The following is a 21,145-nucleotide window of genomic DNA, read 5'->3' as shown; positions in this document are numbered from 1 at the left end:
TTATTGCAGATTGATGTGTTGTTCGTAGTGGTGCATTCTCTTAGTGGCAATAAATTCTTTAATATATCTATATATAATCCTTTTTCCATATCTGTAGATCTATATCTGTACGTATCCCTTACCTACTCTTACTATAGTTACGCTGCTGGCCAGTATGACTTACTAGTTACTACCATAGTGTCTTTATACCTGTATCACTGTACATATTAATACTACAACTCTGTACATACATCTCATTAGCACTATTACTCGGTAGTACTAATTTATATATTTTATACCCAGTTTAATCATCCTGTACATTGTATATCACTATTGCACTTTACTGTTACATTTGCACTCTGGTTGGATGCCAAACCTATTTTCGTTGTACTGTACTTGTGCTGCATGATGACAACAAAGATTGAATCTAATACATTTATTCATTAATGTCACATTATTACAGTATTTTATGCGAGTGGGAGCTAATGCCTCCGTCCTGGTGGTGCACGATATATATATCGGCCGACATGGTCATTTCTTTACACATCGGTATCGTTCCGATGTCAAAATATAATATCGGCCGCCGATATAATACCAATACTTGGGCGGCTACGTGGCGTAGTGGGCAAGGCGCTCGCCACAAATGCGGAGATGCTGGGTTCGCCTGTTCGAGCCCAGCGCTCCACATTGCTTTCAGTTTAGCTGGTCGTTCACACTAATACACATTGGCCGTATTACGGGGAGGGAAACTGAAGGGTGGGGATCGGGCGTTGTGGACAGCGGCTCCTACAGGTCGGTTGGTGCGCCTGCGCAGTAGAATCAGGAAGTGTCGGGGGCAGCGTGAGCCTCCCACGCGTTACTCCTCGCCACTGAGAGATCGAGCTGCGCAGGTGAAAAGATGCGACTGCTGTTACCTCAAGTACCGGAGGGGACTCGTGCTATGTATGACTTAGTCCACATTGCAGCCGGCTTGTGGGAGGCAAGAAACAGCGTTCGTGACAGGGGAGGGTTGAATTGGATGATACGAAATTGGGATGGGAGAAAATATAGAAAATGGGATAAAAAGTGGATAAAAAAAAAAGAATACCAATACTTATGGCTTTGGCCATTTAAGGCACAATGTTCACAGAATACAGCGACTTGGTCTCAAGTGAGTCAGATGTCTATTGAGACTCAGGGTTGGCTTATCCATAGTGTGTGAATTCAGGACACACTTGTATCCTTTATAAACATTTATTTTTATTTAAACATTTATTTTTATTTAACATGACGTTGGTCTTAAACTGTTTCAAAAATATCAAGTCATTTCTGAAAATAAATTGTAAAAGAAAATGCGTTTTTTAGAAAATAGCTGTTTATTTGATTATCATAAAAAGGTGTTTTCTATACAGAGACATTGGTAAATATCGGTATCGGCCCAGAACGGCGATATTATTATCGGTTATTATCGGTCACAATTTTCACATCGGCGCGTCACTAATCCGTTCCAAACTAAATCCATCGCTCACTCCGTGTTCTTTTCACTTCTGGACTCAGGAAGTACTCGGCCAACCAGAAGCTGGGCTCCTTCCACTACGTTCACAAGACCCCCTTCGGCAACTACTCCTTCATCTGCGCCGACGCCACGCTCACGCCGGGACCCAAGAGGCCCTACAACTTCTTTGGCATCCTCAACCAGGTAACGCCCCCCCCCCCCCCCCCCCCCCCCCCCCCCCCCGGGACAGTGGACTGTGTGACCCAGGACACGGGGGTCGTAGATGCAGAGCGCCGACTCCTCTTGTAAAACCTGCAATGCCTGTGAGATGCCACTAGGGGCAGAGAGACCATTAATATACAACCAACAACTCCACAAATGGTTAATTATTTATCTATCTTTCTTTCTATCTATTTATCGATCTATCTATCTATCTATCTTTCTATCTATTTATTTATTTATCTTTCTATCTATATAGCTATCTTTCTATCTATCCATCTATCTATGTATCTTTCTATATAGCTATCTTTCTATCTATTTATCTATCTATTTATCTATACATTTCTTCTATATATTTTTTCTATACATCTATCTTTCTTTCTATCTGATTCCTTTTTGGCCCACAAAACAATCCATTACATCCCTTAATTTATTCTAACAATCATCTTATATGATATACAGCCGTGTTGTGCAGGTGGCCGAGGAGGTCAGTGTGAAGTCAAACTGACGAGCTGTCGACGACAGTGACCCGTGTTGTTGTTGTTGTTGTTGTTGTTGTTCTGCCTCCCAGACCCAGATGGCGCTGCTGGAGTCCTTCAGGGCGCAGAGCCAGAGCAGCAACCAGTCCATCTGGTTCGGCCACTACACCACCTCCACCATCATCTCCCCCTCCCCTGGCGTCCGGGGGCTGATGAGGTAAGCGGACCGCCCCCGCCGGTCCCCGTAGCGTCGTCCTGGGCCTGTATTCTTAAAGGAACACGTCGGCATTATGGGATGGAACGCGTTGATTTGATTTGATTTGATTTGATTTGAAATCTTTATTTCGAACATGTAAAAATAAATGCAAACAATATAAAATCAAAACAAATCATTGATCTCAAGAAATTAAATAAATAAACAAAAGCAAAACTCAATTTATGTTCGAAAAGGAGTAGGGAGAAGTATACACTTATTTAATCCTACCCCTTTTCCACTACTCAAATGAGTGTACTAATTTAAAACCCTACAAAACAAATATATATATATATATATATGCAAAACAAAAAACTAAAATTATATGTAAAACATGAAAGAAATTAAATAAAAATGTAAACGCCCGTGAATGTCAAATCCCTTCCTCATCCCTGTACCTCGTGAACATAATTTCCTTATAATTCAGTTTGAATTGTCTCATATTTGGACATATTTGGCGTTTTACCGTATTCCGAGAAGACGGACACCAATCTCCTCTCTGTGCGTTTAGTAGAATTCTATCCGGTTGCGAGGAGCTAGCCTAGCTAAGCCCAAATGAATGGAAGCGGATACGCAACACTAGCACTGCTTTTATCCTGTGATTTTTATATGCTGTGATTTCTATAGCGTAAATTCTACGCCTATTTTTATGTCTGCACTTTATGCATTGCTCTTATTCATTGCCATTTCTCTGCCCGCTTTATGCCCATGTCTATTTTATGTCTACATTACTGCTGTGAAGCACTTTGGGCTGCAATTCTTGTATGAAAGGTGCCATACAAATAAAGTTTATTATTATCACAATAGCTAAAAACTCCGGGAGGGGTGTTTTTGGCCAACGGCTAGGTGGGAATCGCCAAAGGCCTCACGATACGATACTATCACGATACTTGAGTCACGATGCGACAGTATTGCGATACTAAATATATCGCGATATGCTGAGTATTGCGATATTAATATTGCGATATATTGCGATTTATTACCTTTCTTCAACTGCAAAGTAAAACTTTGTCAACATGTTTTATCTAATAAAATAAAGTTCAGTCTGTTCATCTCACTTCAATAGTTTTTATTGCAGAACATGGTATTTTCTCAAGCAGACGGATGTAAACACTGTGATCTGTGTTGCATGTACCTGACAAACTGAACTGTTTGTATTAGTCATATTCCAACTTAACTGAATGCACACGTGTGTGTGTGTGTGTGGACTACTGTACTATTACAGGTATTGAAATGAACAATGCAACTTCCTTATAAAAAAATTATAATAAAAAGATTTCTTTTTAATAAATAATTAAATATCAATACTTGGCGTCCCTGTATCGATACAGTATCGCCACGCAAAGTATCGCGATACTACTACGTATCGATTTCCCCCCCCACCCCTAACGGCTAGGCTAGCGGTCCGTATCCGCTTCGCATTTAATTTGTGCTAAGCTAGGCTAGCTTGCGGCCTTCTACTGAATGCAGTCTCTCCCCTGATCTGCTTTCAGCAGCACAGTGTTGTTATGGCAACATAATTACTGAATATTATGGGCTGTTCTGTGTGTGCGTGTGTGTGTAGTTCTGCTGTGGCCTACCTGTGTGGCCACCTGCACACCCTGGGGGGGTTGATGCCCGCCCTGCACAGCCGTCATCCCCTGGGTACGTTGGAGCTGGAGCTGGGAGACTGGATGGACAACCGCAGGTAAGACACAACCGCTTTTATTTTTTAGGGATGTTCGATATTGGCTTTTTTTTACCGATATACCGATATTGTCCAACTCTTAATTTCCGATACCGATATCAACCGATACCGATATATATGCAGGGTTTCCCCCACCAAAAAAACTGAATAATTTCAGGTAATTAACATTACATATCTCTTGTCGTGGAATTAACACAACATTATGCATACTTTTGACAATAAATAAAATCTGAATTTGTTCTTACTTGCTTGCCTGGTTAAATAAAGGTTAAATAAATAAATAGGTTTTTTTTAAACCGATACCGATCATTTCCGATATCACATTTGAATGCCAATATCGGCCGATAATATCGGACATCCCTATTTTTTTATTATTTGATTTTTTATTTGATCACGGATCCCCATTAGCTGGTGCCATAGCAACCAGCTAGTCTTCCCGGGGTCCACACACAAAAAAAACATACAAAAACAATTATTATTGCAAAACAAAATTATTAAAAGTCAGTACTCGACACACAATGCATAATGAAACTTAACAATTAAGATGGCTAAAAGTACATGCAAGCACAGGAAATTAAAAAAAAATACTTTACAGTGTTAAATACAATTTTTAAGATTATCTTTAAACGTGAATCTACTGTAAATGCAACAGAGGTTTTGAGGCAGGTTATTCCAAAGAGTAAATTTTTGGCACAACTATCACAGCATCCTCTCTCTCTCTCTTTCTATATCTCTCGCTTTCTCTTTCTGAATGGACTGCATTTATATAGCCTTTTCTATCCAAAGCGCTTTACAACTTGAATGAATGAATGATCTTTATTGTCATTGTAACGGGTACAACGGAATCTAAATGCAAGCCCTAGGTGCTAACAATCAACACAGTCCTGAGATAATAAAAACAAGAGTGAGACATAAATAGACATAAATAGGGGGGGATATAAAAAAGGGGGCGTGATCGGTAGGAATCTGAGAATGTATCTATTATGTAAACTTGTATACATTGTATGGCCTATTCACAGGAGAGTTAGCATGTACTTAAAAAAAAAAAAAAAAAAAAATGTAAATATGTTTTTGTAGATTTTTATTTCGTTTTTGCTACCGGGCAGTCCGGTAGAGAGAGAGGAGGAAATGGGAGACGGAGCAGGGGAAGACATTCGGCAAAGAACGCCGGGTCCGGGAATCTAACCCGGGTGGGCCGTGCCGCGACGCAGCGCATTACGTGGTTCGCCACTTGGGCGCGCCCCATAACTGTGTACTTTTTTTTTCTTTTTTTTTTCCTACTTTTTCTCCCCATTTTTCAATTTTTTTCTCTCATCCCAATTTCGTATCGTCCAATTCTCCCCTCCCCTGTCTCGAACGTTGTTAGACCATGCCTCCCACTGGTCGGCTGCAATGTGGACGAAGCCTTGCATCACGTGTCCCCTCCGGTACACGAGGAGGCAGCCGTCTGCGTGGGAGGCTCACGCTGCCTCCGATGCTTCCTGATTCTGCTGTACAGGCGCACCGACCGACCTGTAGGAGTCGCTGTCCACAACGTCCAATCCCCACCCACCGGCTTTCCCACCCTCTAACACTTGCCAATTGTGTTAGTATGAACGACCGGCCAAGCCGGTAGCAACGCCGAGAGCTGGGCTCGAACCCAGCATCTCCTGCGTTAGTGGCGAGCGCCTTGCCCACTGCGCCACCTAGCCGCCAACTGTGTACTTTTTATAAGCATCTGAACTAGTAACTTATATACAGTATATGAAAACCTAACACAAGAATGTAAACATATTGCAGGGTCGTAGAACATTGCACTATTCCCCTTGTTGTTGCACAGTAGTTTCTGTTATTGTACACGGGGGGGGGGGGGGTTGTTTTGCTTAGTACCTCACATTCACCCGCTCACTCAGACACTCACACACAGACGGCGGAGGCGACCGTGCGGGGGAGGGGCCAACCTGCTCATCGGGAGCAGTTAGGGGTTAAGTGTCTCGCTTGAGGACACTTTGACAGGCTGGGAACCTTCTGATTACCTCCTGAGCCACTGTCGCCTCATTCTTTCTCTCTCTCTCTCTCTCTCTCTCTCTCTCTCTCTCTCTCTCTCTCTCTCTCTCTCTCTCTCTCTCTCTCTCTCTCTCTGTCTCTGTCTCTGTCTCTGTCTCTGTCTCTGTCTCTGTCTCTGTCTCTGTCTCTCGCTCTCTCGCTCTCGCTCTCGCTCTCTCTCTGTCTCTGTCTCTGTCTCTGTCTCTCGCTCTCTCTGTGTCTCTCTCTCTCTCTATCTCTCTCTCTCTCCCTCTGTCTCTCTCTCTCTGTCTCTCCCTCTGTCTCTCTCTCTGTCTCTCTCCCCCCCCCCCCTCCAGGTACAGAGTGCTGGCCTTCGACCACGACATCCTGAGTTTCGCAGACCTGACGTTTGACCGGTGGCCCGCAGTACTCGTCACCAACCCCAAGGAGGCGCAGTACCTGCACCCCGGGCTGGAGCCGCTGGGCCGGACGCGGAGATCCACGCACATCAGGTGTCACGTCTGTGTGTGTCGTCCTTAACCCTTTACCTGCCCGGTGTCCTGCTCCACCACACATCTTAACTAGGGATGGGTACCGAATTAGGTACTTTTTAAAGGTACCGACTAGGGATGTCCGATATTATCGGCCGATATTGGCATAAAATGTGATATCGGAAAATATCTTTTTTTAACATTTATTTAACCTTTATTTACCCAGGCAAGCAAGTAAGAACAAATTATTATTTTATTTATTGTCAAAGTATGCATAATGTGTTAATTACACGACAAGAGATATGTAATGTTCATTACCTGAAATTATTCAGTTTTTTGGGGGGGGGGAACCCTGCATTTATCGGTATCGGTTGATATCGTTATCGGAAATTAAGAGTTGGACAATATCGGTATATCGGTATTGGTAAAAAAGCCAATATCGAGCATCCCTAGTACCGAGTACCGATTCACGTGAGATCCGTCGGTGCCACATTTGGGTAGTGAATTTTTTTTAGCTTTTTTTGTTTTGTTGCCGATATCAATGTTTCGTTTACCGCGAAACGAAACCTATGAAGTGTGCCGCACGTTCACGTCAACGCTCACACGCACAATACACGCTTACCTAGGATTTTACTTGATTCAACAATAAAACAGTCGGGGCAATGGCAAGCTGAAAATGGTCGCAAGTGTTGTTGCAAAGCTAGATGCAGACAACGCTGGCTGCAATATTATATATTATTATGATAATAAATTACTTGAAGTTTGGATTTTTTTTTCTTTTTTTTTTTTTTTACAACTTGGGTAGGTAGATTCAATCTTTAGAGACTAAAGTACAGAAAAAAGGTACCGTTGGGTACCGTTATCGTTTCACAGGTACCGGTATCGGTTCAAATGTGAACGGTACCCAACCCTAATCTTAACCCTTTACCTGCCTGGCACCCTGCTCCTCCACACATCTTAACCCTTTACCTGCCTGAAAACCTCTCACCCCCCCAACCTATCCTACGTACCATAGTCAAGTCAACGTTATTTAAAATCAAATCAAATGCATTTGTAAGGCCCGACAACACAAGTTCTTTAAACAAGTCAAGAAGAAACATCACAATAAATCAAGAACAAAGCAAAGACACCATGAAGTCCAAACATTTTTAAACACTCCCAGACATAAAAGGGATAGTTTGTATTCTTTCAGGGTATCTGCTGGGTAGTAAAAAGTCTTAAAGTATTAAATTCACGATTCTCAATTTAAGGCCTTAAAAGGTATTAAAAAGTCTTACATTTCATTTAATATAAGACATGATTAAAGGATCATGTGTTTTTAAGCTGTTAGTGTTGGGGTTCAATGGATTTGTAAGATAAGATAAGATATTCCTTTATTGATCCCCTCTGGGAAATGCGGGTCTCATAGCAGCATGGGGGAGGGGGGGGGGGGGTACAGGTATGGGCAGGGTAATAGTAGAAAGACGTAAATATAGACAATGAAATTAGATCTGAATATTAAAAAAAATCAATAAAAAAGGTGCAGATGAGGGTCTGTATGGCCGATCAGTTACGGGTTAGGGTTAGTTATACAATAAATATAGGCAATAAAGAATTTGAATTTGAATGTTATACTATGAGTAGAAGAGTAAATGGTAAACACAATGGTGTTTCTAGAGCTTTTGCAAAAGATTCAAGATTCAAGAGATTTATTCGTCACATACATGTAGACAGACACGAGACATGTAGTGAAATGAAGGTGGCCCTGCCCGCCTTGGTTGTGCAAAAAAAAAATACAAATAATAATAGAATAAAATAGAATAGATAATATATAGACATGATAAAAGGTACTAAGATAAAATACTATACAATGCTAAGCTTACGAATGAAAAGGTAATGCATCCTACATTATGCTATATGTAACTATACTATACTACTATACTATACTAACTAGGGGTGCACGATATTGATTTTTTGACCCCGATATCGATACCGATAACTTTCTGCTCCTCAAGGTCGATACCGATAACCGATATATATATATATTTATTGTATTATAATTTTTTTTATTTATGTTCCTGTAGTTTTGACCTAACCAGATTCATCATGACATGAGCGTTACTACTATGAACAAAACAAAGCCAAGAGAACAGTTTTGACTCTTGAAATAAAGTGACTATATTTATTTTTCCAAATAAATATAAGTTGAGTCAATCACAAAATTCACAATCCGTCAATGTTATTAACAATGTGTTTCCCTGAACAATGAGTGAACTAAAAACCAACAGGTATTGTGCTTTGTCAGTGGGGATGGGTACCGGTACCTGTGAATCGATACCGGTACCCAACGGTACCTTTTTTCTGTACTTTAGTCTCTAAATAATCTACCTACCTCAGTTGTGAAAAAAATAAATCCAAACTTCAAATAACCACATTTTCGACCGTTTTCGGCTCGCCATTGCCCCGACTGCTTTGTTGTTGAATCAAGTCAAATCCTAAGTAAGCGTATTATTGTGTGTGTGAACGTTGACATGAAAAAAAAAAAATAAAAAAGTTATTATCGGGGCTATCAATAATTTTATCTGGTTTATCGGGATGACGTCATAATAGCTGATATCGGCCCGATAATTATCGTGCATCCCTAATACTAACTATACTATAAAAAAAAACATACATTTATGTTCAATCACCTTGATGCAGCGGCACTGTGTGCAAACGAGATCAAGATACCAGCCGTTCATCATCACACTGCTCTGCCTTTCCATCTGTGGAGGATTTCATCTTCCAATATATCAATGTCTCACGTGGAGGGACTGGACACCTCTGCTCCGTGTGGCACGTGGAGGGACTGGACACCTCTGCTCCGTGTGGCACGTGGAGGGACTGGACACCTCCTGCTCCGTGTCTCACGTGGAGGGACTGGACACCTCCTGCTCCGTGTCTCACGTGGAGGGACTGGACACCTCCTGCTCCGTGTCTCACGTGGAGGGACTGGACACCTCCTGCTCCGTGTCTCACGTGGAGGGACTGGACACCTCCTGCTCCGTGTCTCACGTGGAGGGACTGGACACCTCTGCTCCGTGTCGCTCAGGGTTTCTTTTTGGGTTAAGATGTTCAGGATTACGGGCTTTTTGGGACACGACTCTCTCATTAATATAGAACCCGGCTCTCTGGCTTCTCGGCCTCTTTTTTATTTCCTGTTCAGCGTCTGGATCAGGTGACCTTCTAACCAAGAGGTTCTCAAACTTTTTTTTATACCACGACCCCATTTTATTTAGGATATTTTTTTTTGGCGACCCCACACGGAGGATATATTAACACTTTCAGTGCCGGGCCGTGTTTTCCTTTTTAACCCCGTTGATGCCACGGTCCACGGCCCATGTAACGTTAATATCGCCTAATCTATGTTTTAAATTATGCTATGTGTCTAATCTGCCCGTCGCTTATCAAAGAATCATTTTCCAGTCAACATTGGCAAATCAGATTGTGTTTTTATCGCTTCATTTCCTTTTTATAGCATTTTGAAAACCACTCGGTTTTCGAAGAAAAAACAATATTCCAGAACGTTATCATTTGTCGGGCTATTTATGAATCGTTATCAAATAAACGCTAGATGGTCGATAGTATACGTGTGCGCACGCACGCTCGTGCCGTGCGCTGATAATCGCTGCTATTATTTCCTCATGGCTTTTACAGTGAAACAGCCATATCACATATAGTGGAAACGCTTATATCTCCATGAAAACGAGTCTGATTATCCTAACACTGATAACATAGATTCCTTACCTGACATCAGATGGTATCCAAATGGTATATTCCAATTCCTGATCACCATTCTAAAAAAATCGATAAGTATATTGATCCAACGTGTGTACAGTATAACCCATGCTCGCCGCGGCTCAGAGGCTCCAGAATGAACTCTGGTAACTCCGGCTGCATCAGTGGACTGGAAAATGTGGACTGGAATATTTTTTTCCCCCATCCATTTTCATTGAGTCCATTCCAAAAGGGTGATTTACCATCTGGGAGACGATAGGGGGCGCTTTTTTCACATCTGATCGCCGGCGGCCCCTGGATCTCCAACGGTAGGCTCGCGTGATGCAATATGATTTCAGATCGTTAAAAAAATAAATAAAAAATCCGAGAAGAGCCGTGACGTGGCTTTCAACGTCACGATCGTAAACCCGAGATTAGCCGTGAGTGACGCTCAAAGTGTTAAGGAATATCAAAATAAAACCACACGGTTGTTGAACTTGATCATGCATATTTATCAGAACATTTAATTACAGCACTATGTTATCAATACACAATTCATAAAACGAGGGGCATATTTAGCCAAAATATGTTGCCAGAACATTAAAAACATAATTTTTTTTCTTATTATTTACTTGCCAATGTGCGACCCCCCCCCCCCCCCCCTTTTCACCTACCCACGCCACGACCCCACTTTTGGGTTGGGTCCCGTAGTTTGAGAGCCGCCGTTCTTCTAACCCCTCGTTTCCCTCTCGTTCCCCAGGATCCTGGCCTTCTCCGCGGCGCCCATCACGGCCGTGCACGTGAGCGTGGACGGGCAGCCGCTGGGGCCGGGCCGTGCCGCCGGGGGGCCCCTGTACGTGGTGCCGTGGGACCCCTCCCTGTACCTCACCGGCCTGCACACCGTCAGCGTCCAGGTGGAGGTGGGTCTCTCGGCCTGTGTGTCTTGGTCGGGCGGCAGGGGGACCGGTTGTTGTCCCGGTCGGATTGAGAGAAGCGTGAAGCGCTCCCGGTGCACGATGTGTGGCGGATTATGTTGGCGACACGACGGACACTAGGGCTGCAACTAATGACTATTTTGGTAGTCGACTAATCTGTCGATTATTTTTTTCGATTAGTCGACTAATCGAAAAACAATTATATAAAAAAGAAATAATAATAATATATATATATATATATATATTTAATTTTTTTGCACTACCTATCTATGTGAAAGTGGCTTCTCAGCTCTGGTCCAGCTGAAGACCGAGCAGAGGAACAGACTGGACATTGAGCACGACCTCAGAGTTGCTTTGAGACTCTTGTCAGGACCAAACAACATCCCCAGTTATCCCATTAGTTCCCCCAAACTTACTGTCGGTCTCTTATGTTAAGCTAAGAAGTCTTCAGCTGGACCAGAGCTGAGAAGCCACTTTCACAAAGATAGGTAGTGAAAGAAAATATATATATATAAATATAATAATTTTTTTTTAATGACTAATCGAAGCAACAATTCCTCGTCGACGATTTTTTTATAATCGACGTCGTCGATTATGTCGACTAATCGTTGCAGCCCTAATGGACACCAATACTGGGACTCGCGATCAGATCATTGGAATATTCTTTTCGGGGCACATCCTAGTGAAGGTGAGGCCGATATCATACGGTATCAATCCTGCTGTGATCCTAGTGAAGGTGAGGCCTATATCATACGGTATCAATCCTGCTGTGATCCTAGTGAAGGTGAGGCCTATATATCATACGGTATCAATCCTGCTGTGATCCTAGTGAAGGTGAGGCCGATATCATACGGTATCAATCCTGCTGTGATCCTAGTGAAGGTGAGGCCGATATCATACGGTATCAATCCTGCTGTGATCCTAGTGAAGGTGAGGCCTATATATCATACGGTATCAATCCTGCTGTGATCCAACCATGACTTCACTTCGATCACAAGATGTGTGTGTAACGTTGGTGACGATCAAAGCATAAAAAAAACGATAATAATACCGATAATATAGATTTGATTTCGAAATAGTAGCGTGTACAGGCGAGAAACGGCAACAGGATTACTCTAAAACTATACTCATATTCACCACGGTATAAAACGGGAATGTATTGGTCAAATGGGCCGTAGCTATAATATAGAATATAGTTATAAACACCGACACTTATTCCTATATTTTAGACGAGCGTCGGCGTGGTAAGTACCAACGATGCTCAACTGCGTGGCATCCAAAGAGTTAAGGAATATCAAAATAAAACTTGATCATGCATATTTATTAGAACATTTTATTACAGCACTATGTTATCGATACACATTTATAAAACGAGGCATATTTAGCCAAAATACGTTGCCAGAACCTACAGGGTTCCCGCGGGGTTAGTAACTTTTGCATTAGTAACTTCAGAATGTTATCTTTCAAAAGAGACCAGGCTCATGCATGTGCTATAAGTATAAATTATAAAGCTAAGCTTTGCAAAAAAAAAGTATGCACTTCTCTGGGTGCCTGTTAAGAGGTTATGTTCTCACAATTGTAATCGTCTGTGTGTGTCTGTCTCTGTGTGTGTGTGTGTCTCTGTCTGTCTCTGTGTATGTGTGTGTGTGTGTGTGTCGCTCTCTCTCTGTCTGTGTGTGTGTCTCTCTCTGTGTGTGTGTGTGTGTCTCTGTCTCTGTGTGTCTCTCTCTCTCTCTCCATCTCTCCCTCTCTCTCTCTCTCTCTCTCTCTCTCTCTCTCTCTCTCTCTCCCTCTCCCTCTCCCTCTCCCCCCCCCTCCCTCTCTCCCTCCCCCCCCTCTCTCTCTCCCTCTCTTTCTCTCCCCCCCCCCCCCCTCTCTCCCTCCCCTCTCTCTCTCCCTCTCTCCCTCCCCCCCCTCCCTCTCTCTCTCTCTCTCTCTCTCCCTCTCCCTCTCTCCCTCTCCCCCCCCCCTCCCTCTCTCCCTCCCCCCCCCTCTCTCTCCCTCTCTTTCTCTCCCCCCCCCCCCCCCCCCCCCCCTCTCTCAGGACTCTGCGGGCCGCACGGCGGTGCGAGAGCAGCAGTTCACGCTGCAGGACGACCTCTCCCCCAGCTTCGGTCTGGTCCAGTCCTTCATCCTGCTCACGGACCACTACATCCTGGGCCGTGTGGCCTTCGTCCTCGTCGTGCTGCTGAACGTGGGCGCGCTGCTCCTCTTCAGGTTCCTCCACCCCCCCGCCGTCAGAGGTGAGAGCCGCTGTAGGGCTGCGTTCACACTGCGGGCGCAAAAGTGGCCCGAATCTGAATCGCGGCACAAATCACCACGTGGACTGATCTGATCTTCTCTTTTTTTTTTTTTTTTTTTTTTAATATCAAGGTATTTTTATTTCAAGTTTTCACATTACCGTACAAAGTAACAGAACCAAGGCGGCTGGGTGGCACGGCGGACATTGCGCTCGTCACCAACGCAAGAGACACCGGGTTCGAATCCGGCTGTCGGCGTTGCCTCCGGCTTGGGGCCGGCCGTCATACTGACTCAATTGGCAGAGTCAGCGGCTGGGAGGGGAGTCGATGGGTGGTAATCTGGACGTTGTGGACAGCGACTCCTACAGGTCGGTTGGGGGGACGCCTGCACAGCAGAGACAGGAAAATGGCGGGGGGTAGTGTGAGCCTCCCACACGTTACTCCTCGCCAATGAGAGTCTGCGCTGGCAGGTGAAAAGATGTGACCGGCTGCCTCCACATGTATCGGAGGGGACACGTGATGCAAGGCTTCTATCCTCCCTACGACCGGCCAGTGGGGGGCACATGCGAGCAACGATCAGGACAGGGGAGGGAGAATTGGCACGAGAGGTAAATTGGGATGGGGAGAAAAATCACAGAAAAAAGGAGGAGAAAAAGTTAAAAAAAATAATAAGTAACGGAACCAAAAAGTACCAACGGAAAGAAAATAAATTCGGTCAGAACCCTCCCTCCTCCCCCTCCCCCCTCCCCAATACCAGACATATACATATAAACATTTTAAATAGCCAGACACTAGGAGATAGAAGATAAATATTACAAATAAAAAACAATGAAGTGTTTAAAAACGGGTTACATTGTCATGCGGTCAGCTTCCATGTCTTCAAAAAAGGTTAAGAAAGGTCGCCAAAGGGGCGCCCCCAAGTGGCGAACCACGTAGCGCGCTGCGTCGCGTCACGGCCAACCCGGGTTCGATTCCCGGGTCCCGGCGCTCTTTGCCGAATGTCTTCCCCTGCTCTGTCTCCCATTTCCTCCTCTCCCTCTCTCTTGCCAAATAGTATGGAATCTTCTCGTACATCCTCTGACAGTATATCTGATCTTTTCCAGTTTAACATGATGCATGACTTCTCTGATCCAGTGACTGTATGTCGGTGGATTTGGGTCCTTCCATTTAAACAATATCAGTCTCCTGGCCAGGACTGTGAGAAGAAGGCCAACATTCTAGTTTCCCACCACCTAAGAGAGGGGGGCTGCCCCAAATAACCTAAGAGAGGGGGGCTACCCCAAATAACGCAATCAATGGAGATGGCTCCACTGCCTTTCCAAGTATCCTAGAGCAGTGGTTCCCAAAGGTGGGCCGCGAGCAGCCACGGGAGGGCCGCGAGATGATTTCCAAAAAAAAAAAAAAAAAATTATTATTATTTTTTTTTGTCAGGCCACTGAACTTAGAAGCAGGCCAGGACAGTGTTTCTAGTTGTATTCTAAAATTATATTCTATTGTATTCTAAAATGTGACTATATGGTTTTATATTAACTTAATAAATAAACAAACGAAAAATCTACTTATTTCAATGAACATTTCAAACTAAATAACAGATTATGCACATAAAACGCTGAAAACAACCGAAGCAACAATAGTATTTTAATGAGGCTATTATTATTATCATTATTATTTTGCAACAAGTTGGCCCTCTCATAAATAGCACATATAAATGAATAACTAACTTGAACTAACTTAATAGGATTGAAGTGATATTTGGCTTAAAAAATTAGTCGCATGGCAAAAAAAAAAAAGCCTGACGATGTGCATTGGGCCGCAGCTCTCTGACGCCTTATTTTCTGGGTCCCGGCCTGAAAAGTTTGGGAACCCCTGTCCTAGAGAAGGTCTCGAAGATGGTTTGCCAGAAGGTATAAAGCTTCGGACATGTCCAAAACATGTGAAGCAGAGTGGCTGGACATCTGATCTTTTCTATTCTGATTTAGGTCACTTCGGGGACAGAGTTGACTCATCTTAGTTTTGCCTATTTATTTTGTAATACAAGAAGTGGGCAAAAGGAGGCTCAGAGGGCCACAGGATAAAGCGGAGAGAGTGTAGTACATCTTCACAGGAAATTATTCTGTAAAACCTTTGATTTTTTTTTCTCTTGTACTTAACTCATTCAACGGCAGTCACGAGTATAGCCGGGTTTTGGTCGTTATTTATTTTATTAGCTATATCCATTCATTTTCATCCATCCAGCCTGATGTTATCATTGGGAATGCGTCTGAGCTCGCAAAAGGGCAAATACCGCCGCCTACGCCTTCCAGCTGGTATTGCACTCCATTAAAAATGGTGTAGTTTCTTTTCTGGGACGATCCGAGCCGTGCGGCTGGGTTTAAATACTCCGGCGAGGTAGGCCTTTACAACGATGGCATGGAACAGTAACCCCGCCCGCCCGTTCATGTGTAACGCTCGGTAATGTGCGACGGACCTCCACGAGTAGTATTTGGAATGGCGATCAGATAATTGGATTATTTCTTTTGCATTACATCAGAGACCAGGTAAGGACTCTATATATAAAATCAATACATGTTATCAATACACATTTATAAAACAAGGCATATTTAGCCAAAATATGTTGCCAGAACATTAAAAAAAATAATAATAATAATTATAGATTTTCTATTTCTTTTTTTCCCACTGTCACCTACCCATGACCCCACTTTGGGTTGAGACCCGTAGTTTGAGAAACGCTGGTCTACATGCATACTACTACTGCTGGGAGAACCCTGAACAGTCTACATGCATACTACTACAGATTCGGCTCAAACAAGGGACTAAACACGTTTTGCCATTATGCCACAACAATGTGGAACGCCCAGGGCGGCTACGTGGCGTAGTGGGCAAGGCGCTCGCCACGAATGACGGAGACGCTGGGCTTGCCTGTTCGAGCCCAGCGCTCCACATTGCTTTCAGTTTAGCTGGTCGTCCGTACTAATACACATTGGCCGTATTAGGGGGTGGGAAACTGATGGGTGGGGATCGGGCGGTGTGGACAGCGACTCCTACAGGTCGGTTGGTGCGCCTGCGCAGTAGAATCAGGAAGTGTCGGGGGCAGCGTGAGCCTCCCACGCGTTACTCCTCGCCACTGAGAGATCGAGCTGCGCAGGTGAAAAGATGCGACTGCTGTTACCTCAAGTACCGGAGGGGACTTGTGCTATGTATGACTTAGTCCACATTGCAGCCGGCTTGTGGGAGGCAAGAAACAGCGTTCGTGACAGGGGAGGGTTGAATTGGATGATACGAAATTGGGATGGGAGAAAATAGAGAAAAATGGGAGAAAAAGTGGACAAAAAAAAAAACAATGTGGAACGCCCTACCCACAGCCGTAAAAAAAAGGTGAATCCCTACCCACCTTCAAAACCACTCTCAAAGAGCACCTACGGGAGGCTGCAATTTGAAACTGGCCCCGGTAAAAGTCCAAACCCCACCCACCCAATGTACAGTTTCCTCCCCCTCGAATGTATATGTTGTCTTTTATTTTACAGTACTGTCTATTTGTATATCTGGTATGTCATAAATGTCTGGATGTAGCAGTACTGTCTTATCTGTATGTTGTGTATGTCATAAATGTCATGATGAATTGAAAATGGGGGACCCTGATGTAAACAAGACGAAAGTCTTTCTCTGGTCTGCATCCCCTTAACAATTGTGTGTATTGAGCTGTACTGTATTGTACCCATTCTGCAATCTGGTAATAAAATGTTCAATCAATCAATCAATGGGAGAACCCTGAACAGTCTACAAGCATATACTACTACTGATGTAGCCGCACCACCGTGTGACATGCATGATGCTTCACAACAGTTTCAGGGTCTGTCTAACACCGAAAGATGCTCCTTAACTTAATAGTGTCCCAAAAAGTCTTGACTTACTTGACAGAACTAGTTCTTTGCACTCAAATAACCCGAATATTTTGCCATTTTGGAATTTCCTATAATTCATCCAGGGTGAAATACTCTGGCAGCCTGCCAGGAGGAGACGGGGGGAAAAAGCCTGCTCCAAATGATTAAAATATTGATTTATCTCTGGCTCTGCCGGTTTTCTCAGGAAGGCTCCCCCCGTTAAAGGTTAATGGAAGCTGAGATCGATTTCATGTACATTTTTAGAACAAATTATACTCTGTAATGCCGTCAAACGGTGACCTCTAGGAAAAAGAGACGCTTTTGTTTACTTTTATTTAAATTTACTATCATTTGTATCTGTCTGATGTGTGTGTGTGTGTGTGTGTGTGTGTTGGAGTTTTGTAAGTTATTATACTGTAAGTTTCTCCAGGCCTCTCAATGTGGAACGCCCTACCCAAAGCTGTAAAGGAATGTAAATCACTACCCACCTTCAAAACACTCTCAAAGAACACCTACGGAGACTGCAATTCAAAACTGGCCCCTACAATGTTCTAACCCAGTTGTACAATAAAGACCAAGCATGGCTTTGTCAGTATTCCAATGTACACCCCCACCCACCCCACCCACCTACCCAACCTCCTCCAATGTACAGTTTCCATGTCAAATGTATATACTCTTCTTCTGTTTTTTTTTAGTATCACAAACAGTACTGTATTTGAAAATCTGGTATGTCATAAATGTATAGATGTAGCAGTACTGTCTATCTGTATGTCATGTGTGTCATATGATGAATTGAAAATGGGGGACCCTGATGGAAACAAGACGAAAGTCTTTCTCAGGTCTGCATCCTCTTAACAATTGTATGTATTGAGCTGTACTGTACTGTACCCATTCTGCAATCTGTTAATAACTTTTCAATCAATCAATCAATCCTCTCTTGGAAGAGCCAGCAGTAGCGACCCCTCCCCCTCTATACCCACCCCTCCCCCCTCTATACCCACTGAAATCCAAACCACACATCAGACACGAAAACAAACAAAAAGCACAAAGTCATACTAAGGCCATGTCCAGACAGGCAAAGTATTTGATCGTTTGCACCTTTCAGCCACACGGAACTGCGTTCTGGTTCAGCCTGAAGACGCTACTTTCTGATACCAGCTCCCAGAGTGCGCAATTCTGAAGACGCCCCCCATTGCGTCACCATCTTTACAAGCGAACCGCGTCTTCTCCTGAACCGATGACGCGATAGCCCACCTCTCCCTTACCCGCGTGTGAAAACATCACAACAACAATGGCATGTACACAGGGGAGGAAACAAACTTTTTGGCTTACCAGCCAACTGGCGAGTAGAGGATTTTTTTTACCAGCCAAAAATAAATCGCTAATTGTGATAATTACTTCTTTGTATATCTTCGTCTAAATTGATTTTCAATCATAGTAATAATCACACCGTGTCTCTACTCTTTAAAATATTTATTAGCATAAAACATTAAGTGTCTACTCTTCACAATATTAGCATACACATGTATTAATCACACTGTCTCTACTCTTCAAAATATTAGGATTCACATATTAACATGAAAGAGGGAACTATTCTGGACTGGGTGGCTGAACTGGAACAGTCTGTCGTGTGGTAGTGAAAGGGTTAACCTTCTGTCGTCGTGTGGTTGTGAAGGGTTAACCCTTTTGTCATGTGGCGGTGAAAGGGTTAATTAACCCTTTGGTAGTGAAAGGGTTAACATTATGTCGTGTGTTGTGAAAGGGTTAACCTTTTTGTCGTGTGGCAGTGAAGGGTTCTGTATTGTCGCAGTGAAGGTAACCCTTGGTAGTGAAAGGGTTAACATTCTGTTGTGTGGTAGTGAGAGGGTTAAGTCACTTCATTGTGTGCGTCTCTCTCTCTCTCTTTCTCTCTCTCTCTCTCTCTCTCTCTCTCAGCCTCTAATGGGACAGAGGCGTGGTGGTGGAGGGAGAAGCTGTAGGAGGAGTAGAGGGTGATAATGGGACAGAGGAGCTGGTGGTGGAGGGAGAAGCTGTAGGAGGAGTAGAGGGTGATAATGGGACAGAGGAGCTGGTGGTGGAGGGAGAAGCTGTAGGAGGAGTAGAGGGTGATAATGGGACAGAGGAGCTGGTGGTGGAGGGAGAAGCTGCAGGGCAGGGAGTAACCATGCTCCCGAAACAGGTGCACAGCCAGGGCCGGTGCTAGGTTCATCAGATGGAGGGGGGGCCCTTTCCCCGTGGTTGTAGGGGGGAGTGAAGTTGACGCAGAGGCCAGTGGTGGTGTGGAGAGAGGGGGGCGAAGTGGTGGAGGGGGGGGGTCAGAATGGGAAGGAGAGGGAAGTTGAGGGGAGCACACTGGTGGATGAGGAGGGGATGGATTAGGGGGGGGTGCTAAGGAGAGGGAGAGTGGGTCTGAGGAAGAGGCATTGGTATCTGGTGATGAGAGTGAGGATTTGGAAAAGGGGGAGATGTATACTGCAAGGGAGCTCACCCGGTTTCTTAGGGAAACCAAAAACAAGAAAAATGTTCCATTGGGACGTTTTTTCCCAGATCAGGAAAAGTTTTAAGGTCTGTGATACATGCTAACAAGGTCACAGATGGGGATCAATGATGACACCCAGGAGGAGTTCCGACTGAATAAGTGGGCTACTAATGTCAGGAAAGGAATGTCATCAAATACAGATGTATAATGTATGGACTGTATGGTGCACATCTGCGGGTGGTTTCTTTTTCTGGTTCTTGCTCCTGTTTCTCCCTCTTTTTTCACATGGAGGTCCTTCGGATTGATTGTGCTGGGGATGGTGTGAAAGGGGGGCTGTTTTCTGATTATGCAAAACAGAAACATTTAAATGTTATTTTGTACAAGAGACCATAGTGATGTGGGTAATGAGGTTGACTGGGGACTCAGTTGGAGGGGGTGTTTGGTGATGAGTCATGGCACTAATAATAGTGCAGGGTGGCTGTCCTGTTCTCTCTGGACTTGGGTCAATATTACATCGCAGAAGGAGGTGAAGGTGTGGTGGGACAGAGTGATCCAGATGCCGGTTACTCAGGGCGACAAGACCCTGGTGAAATGCATCACCCTCCGGCGCACCAAGAGCAGTGAGGTGAACGAGCTGCGGGGGCGTCTGGTGGAGCGCCTGGGGCGGGGCCTGTTCAGCGGTTCAGACGAGGAGTGTTCTGTCTGCCTGGAGTCGGTCCGCCTGCCTGTCATCACACACTGTGCTCATGTCTACTGCCGCTCTTGCATCACTCTGGTCGTCAGCACGGAGCAGGAACATGCGCGCTGTCCTCGCTGTCGAGGTGAGATCAGGGCCAGTCGGCTGGTGGAGTTCCCACAGGAGATGGAAGAGGAGGAGGTTAAAGCTCTGATGGACAGCCTGCTCAGGGTGCGCGATGAGGACGGCAGCATCAAAGTGTGGTGGTCTCTCAGTTCGAACGTTCCTCACCATACTAGAGACCCCATTCAGGACCATGGTTTCAGTTTTGTGCGTCTGGACGGCAGATTGACCCAGAAGAGGCGGGCCCAGGTCATCAGGGAGTTCCAGAGCCCCGGCCGCGGCCTCGTCATCTTGCTCCTGTCACTCAAGGCTGGACCCTGCATCGGACCGTTTTGGGTAGACCAGGAACGTGGTCGTCACCAAGTTCATCGTGAGGGACTCTGTGGAGGAGAGTATGGGGGAGATCCAGAGGGAGAGGCAGGACCGGGTGGAGAGTGCTTGGGGACTGGGGAATGCAATGGGTACTGTGGGGGGGGAGGGCTGAGCATATGATTTTGAATGTCAAATG

At 44.5% G+C, this 21,145-nt stretch overlaps 1 protein-coding gene across 1 annotated transcript in view; it reads left to right on the top strand.

Moving 5' to 3' along the window:
* The window catches only part of LOC311225116 (transmembrane protein 62-like), a gene marked incomplete at its 3' end in the record, with an annotated part of 52,988 nt that overhangs the window by 7,022 nt on the left and 24,821 nt on the right, over window positions 1–21,145 (top strand). The window contains 6 exon segments of the mRNA XM_084310321.1: window positions 1,516–1,657; window positions 2,244–2,368; window positions 3,969–4,091; window positions 6,434–6,589; window positions 11,064–11,223; window positions 13,283–13,481. Of these exon segments, the coding sequence (XP_084166447.1) occupies window positions 1,516–1,657; window positions 2,244–2,368; window positions 3,969–4,091; window positions 6,434–6,589; window positions 11,064–11,223; window positions 13,283–13,481 (905 nt within the window).

Source organism: Notolepis coatsorum (assembly GCF_963971535.1).
Source record: "Notolepis coatsorum genome assembly, chromosome: 3".
NCBI lineage: Eukaryota > Metazoa > Chordata > Actinopteri > Aulopiformes > Paralepididae > Notolepis > Notolepis coatsorum.
This window is presented reverse-complemented; position numbering and strand designations above follow the sequence as displayed.